This window comes from Humulus lupulus, chromosome 7 (genome assembly GCF_963169125.1).
Source record: "Humulus lupulus chromosome 7, drHumLupu1.1, whole genome shotgun sequence".
Taxonomy (NCBI): Eukaryota; Viridiplantae; Streptophyta; class Magnoliopsida; order Rosales; family Cannabaceae; genus Humulus; species Humulus lupulus.
Genome location: NC_084799.1, coordinates 199,213,280 through 199,218,475, shown reverse-complemented (window position 1 = coordinate 199,218,475; position 5,196 = coordinate 199,213,280). Strand labels below are relative to the sequence as shown.

The window sequence follows — 5,196 nt, the reverse complement described above, 5'->3', positions numbered from 1 at the left end:
ATGAATCATAACCAAATGTTTGACTAGAGACGAGCATATATTGTTAGTTCCAAAACATTTAAAAAAAAAATAATCAATAAATCAACATAATGGCTATTCTTACTTGACAGATTTGATATTAAATTGAACGACCAAAGGAAATTTCGTGGTTTTGGAATTAAGATAATTAGTCATATCATCTCAAAAGAAGAACAAATAAGTAAAAAGCAAGTTGAAAGTTTCACAACACAAAGACAAACATTACCAGTAGTTGTAGCAGAAGGAAATAAATCAGACAAGAGAGAGAGAGAGAGAGACAAGGCTTATAATGCAAAACCATGAAACTGCTTCTGAAAATTAGATTTTAGCAAACTTTACTGATGTAAAATATAATTCATAAAACATTGTACTCCATATTTATTCCATTCAATACTCTAAGGAGTACATTCCAAAATCCTAAACTTGTGCAAAAAAATAATATATATATTTTATTAAGAGTACCACATAGTTTAATTTCTACATTTGTTACAATGTTGTACCACATAGTTCATGGTACTTTCAATTAGATACCAACAATTTTTATATACAAGACACTGAAATATAGAAAAACTTGACAAACCTCTGATTAATTTTGTATGTACTAAGCACATACTTGAGAACAAACAAACAATCATGTACTAAAGAAATAGAATTACACAAATATGACCATTCTATTATACAAGAAACTAGCTATATATGCATCTAGCATTTTTGTATTTATTTTACATTTTCCAAAAATGTTCTAATCTATAGTCTTAAAGGCATCAATTAATTTGTTGATATGCTCATAATCATCATCTCTATCATCATATATAATCATTGTCAAAACCAATCGGTACATAACCATATAATAGATACAAACAATTGAGACTATCAATCTTTTTCAGCATTAAATCACGAAACTAAAAGTTGACCAATTAAAAATATATTACTTGAGCAGTTTTCTGCAATTAATAACACACACAAAATACAAAAACAAAAAAAGAAAGAAAGAAAGAGAAAAAAAATGCTCATTTACTCAATTTTTTTCTCCATTTTCAATAAACATGTAAATTTTTTATTTATACATCTATAATATCTATCACAATACCTTAAAATTTAAATTTGTCAATAACCAAATTAGCTTTGACTCCTTGACCACTCTGTCTGGTTCCCTAAAACCATGCCAAACAAGAAGAGAAATAAATCAACACCAAATTTCTTGCACACCAAATTATCAGAAGCCTGCCTATGAACCCAAATTTGAGTTGTTGGATATAGTTAATGGAAACATTAAATATATTGTTTTAATAGATATGTAAGAGTGTTACACACTGTGAAAACTTGAACAAAAAGCATAGATAATTTAAAGATTTACCTCTAAAAATAGCAGTAAAATCATTCAACAATGTGTTGTTCTTTGAAACGTTCAAGACTCAAATCAACCAAGAGGGACCCAAAATGACCAAGAGAGAAGCAGCTTGGGCGAGGAGAACAATGGGGTAGTTTGGTCTATGAAGCTTGCGGCAAAGCTTCAAAAGTCAATGGAAGAAGAGTGTCATGGTTGATAAGTGTGGCAGTTAGAGCTTCAAAAAGGAGGGGGTCAAACAGAGAGAAGAGTGTGGCGGCTAAGATGAGGAAGGAAGAAGTGTTTTTAGGGTTTATGTTGGAGTAAAATGTTATGGTTTAAACTCTTACATGGATAGTTTGGTAAATATGATTGCTAAGAAAATGATAGGTTTGTTTAAATTGATTTTTACCAGAATAAAAAACCAAGTGTCTGTCGCTACTTAGTGTGGAAGCTTCATACATAGGAAATAAAATGATTCTTTAAAACAGTTCTCATGCCAATGAGCTTGCATAGAAAAGAATGAATATGGGTTTCTCTTCAAGGATTTTTTTTTTCTCTCCTTGAAGAATTTATTACTAAATAATAAATTTGACTAGTTCTAGATTTTGGTTATGCATATTTAGTGTAGAGAGCATCTTGTTAAGTTGAATTTGTATCTCTCTTTTGGTAAATAAGAGTATTATGCCTCATACAACATGAATAAACAAATATAAGAATATATATACAAATGAAGCCCACGATTCTCTCTAATATACAAAGTTTATAAATCCATGAACAATTACAATCTACATCATCACTAACATACAAATATAAAATGTAGTTCATGCAATATAAAGAGGTACACATACTCAAGTATCTTAGATAAGAGGTCAAATGCAGGACTTTTTGAAGAGATGTTTACAAAACCCTGAAGCCTGTGATTGTCACTGTAAAAAGCATACACATGAAAGAAAAATAAAACATAAATAAAATCAAAACACGGCAAAAAAAAAAAGGAAAGGGAAGGAAGATCACGATTGAGAGTGAAATAAATTAATCTGTTTATAGTGACCACAATAAACAGTCTGTTTAAAATATTATATGTATCAAGAGCATACTACTTGTGGCCTTGAATATGTTGTAAATCATTTTGCCAATGCGGAAGATTTGCAAGTGTTGGCCACTTTTCTATAGTGGGATGACCTGATGAAATAATAATGAACAATAATGATCCCAAACATAAAGAAACGAAATAAGAGAGTTTTATAGTAGAATGAAATAAGTACCTAAGACCTTGAATATCTTGTCAAGTTGAAAAAAAAATAAAAGAAGCATGAGAGAACTAAATGAAAGAAAAAAGGTTTATAACAATCTCACAAGGGAATCACTTTATTAAAAAGTCAAAGCCGGTCAAGGACGGTTGGCGAAAGGACCTGAAATGGATTTGGGGTAGCTTTGACTTCAGCTCCTTGAAACAGTGGCTTCAAAGTCAAAAGCTCGGCAAAAATGCATCCAACAGCCACATATCTAAATAAAGATATAACATTTAGTGCAGCAGTAGAAGCCCTTGTTTCTTTGATTATAATGCAACATACAAAAAATATCTATACATGTGCAAACGCACAAGCTGTGCATGGATGTATATGTGTGTGTAGCTGATAAAGCTCAGCATAAACCAAAATGGTAAGACTAGAGCAAATAACAACTATCTTTTCAGTTAATTTTGTATCCTGTACTGTGCAACACATGCTTGCTATATATGCCTGCCAATAATAAATATGAAATTTTGTGTTGAGGGGTACCAACAGTACTTGTATAATGTTTTGCCCCAAGGAGCAGCTCTGGTGCACGATACCAACTGGTTACCACAACCTACAAGTATCACATAAACAAATATATAGATATATGTTTCATTTCCATTGATAAGATTATTCGAACGCTGAATAAAATCTTATCAACTAAAATTCCCATTCCCCATATATTCCGGGAAAATTAAAAGACCAAAAGACAAAATCTAATTCAACCGTTGGACCCAAATGCAAAAAACACTTCAAACACAAAACCCATATGGATAGGAAAGGAGGAAGAGATTACTAAATAAATGGAAATAAATAATACATAAGCTAAAAAAACAAACCTTTCCACCGAGATAGATCCTCTCCATATCAACCGAAACGAAATCGTTAGATTTAGCCATGGCCATAGCTCTCGTGTCTCTCAAAGTCCTGAAGCCAAACAGCCCTCTGCCTGGCCCCTGCAACGTTGAGCCCAGACCCTAGAACCCCCGACCCGCCGTCGAGCCCAGCCCCCGAGCCACCTGTCGTTGTTGTCGAGCCTAGTCCCGAGCCACCAATCTGTAGAGTCCAAGAACTTTACTTAGCTAATTATTTAGTAGTATTATAGTATGTATAGTATTATCTTTGTTACTGTGGATTTTTGGTTCAGACCAAGAATTATTTGGACACTCATAGTAGTACATATAGATTTTCTAAGTTTAACCTATAGTTTAAGAATATTAATTTTAACCTAAGGTTGATTAATATGACTGATATTAAGGATAATATTTGTTATATTATAAGGTTTAGATATCAACCAATAGGATTTTAAGCACATGTTATGAATGGTGATTAAGGATTAAGTATTTTTGAGGATTAAATTTAATAAGGAGTAAAGTTTGAATGTTATAGGGTCAATCAGCAGCTTTGAATACGTTGAGGGCTTAGTCAAGGTTGTTTACTCCATTCAAACTTAGCTAAAAATGTGTAATTTCGTGTTTAAATATTCAGCGTGTGCCGATATATCGCAGCTATAGGAGGCGATATGTCGCAGCACGTAGATACGGAAAACACGAATCGATGCACAATCGCCTCGGGAACAGTGGTCCAGGCGATATATCGCCTACAGGGGACGATATATCGCATCCTCCAGCATAAATTCAAACATTTTTTAATTCTTTTCCTTTCAGCCATTCAAACTTCTTCATATGTCTAGCATCTTTTGAACGAGTCTTCAACCTCTGCTGAACGATTATTCAAATGATTTTCACCTAAAAAGCCATTTTTTTTATTCAAGTAAAATCAAGATACTTTCATTCCCAAACTCTATAAATAGGACCTAGTACCCAGCCATTATTCAACTTTTGCTCTAAGTTCAGAAGCTGCTAGTGTTCAGTGAGTGTGAGAGTGTAAACAACTGGTTTGGGAAAAGCATAAGCTTAAACATCATAAGCTTATCAAACACTTTGGGAAGTGAGGTTCTATAGTATTTCGGTTGTGGTATAGATTGGTCTTTCAAGACTTTGAGGTAAACCAAAACTTTAGTTCATTTTCTTTATGTTATTTCCTCTTTCATAACCTTCTACTCAGTCCCCTAACCTCATTCTTATTTTGGTTAGGGAATCCAAGTTCTTAAGCACATAAGTTTCGGTAAGTATGTTTTTCAATGGTTTAGTCTTTCCATCCTTTTCATTTCTTCTTCTTCATAAGACTCACTCTTTCTCATATGGTTTTAGGAGTTTTCCAAAAAGTCCCAACTCAGTCCATCATATCCCGGTAACTTTGGTAAGGAAAATAGGATAGAATCTATATGTGTATTGCTTATGTTATCTTATGTATTATGTTATGAAATATGATATGTTATGAATATGTATGTTTGTAGGCTTGGGCTTATGCCCTATTTGACTAACAAGACCCCAAAAAGATTTTGGGCATATGCCTACTTAGCTAGTAGGACCCCACTAATCTCATGGGCAGAAGCTTGTTTAGTCTATGGGACCCCAAGTAATAATGGCCATTATAATAAGTGTATGTATTAAGTGTTATGATATGTCTTTACGTTTATTATGAAATCTATGTGTATGACTATGTGTT

The 5,196-nt window shown here is 32.9% G+C and overlaps 1 protein-coding gene across 4 annotated transcripts; it reads right to left on the bottom strand.

Moving 5' to 3' along the window:
* Positions 1 to 927: 927 nt before the first annotated feature.
* LOC133789105 (cyclin-dependent kinase E-1-like) lies at positions 928 to 3,590 on the bottom strand. Of its 4 annotated transcripts, XR_009873485.1 has the most exons (6): positions 3,465 to 3,590; positions 3,130 to 3,199; positions 2,761 to 2,854; positions 2,446 to 2,530; positions 1,376 to 2,274; positions 928 to 1,172 (listed from the first exon to the last, which is right to left on the bottom strand). XR_009873485.1 is itself a non-coding variant. In XM_062226824.1 (4 exons), the coding sequence occupies exons 1-4, from the start codon at positions 2,660 to 2,662 to the stop codon at positions 1,100 to 1,102; spliced, it is 285 nt and encodes a 94-aa protein (XP_062082808.1). In that variant the 5' UTR covers positions 2,663 to 2,677; the 3' UTR covers positions 928 to 1,099. The 4 variants fall into 4 exon arrangements, 1 of the variants encoding a protein (XP_062082808.1); XR_009873487.1 differs by lacking the exons at positions 2,446 to 2,530; positions 2,761 to 2,854 and having other exon boundaries at positions 3,139 to 3,199; positions 3,465 to 3,569; XM_062226824.1 differs by lacking the exons at positions 2,761 to 2,854; positions 3,130 to 3,199; positions 3,465 to 3,590 and adding an exon at positions 2,614 to 2,677 and having other exon boundaries at positions 2,197 to 2,274.
* Between the last annotated feature and the right edge of the window lie 1,606 nt (positions 3,591 to 5,196).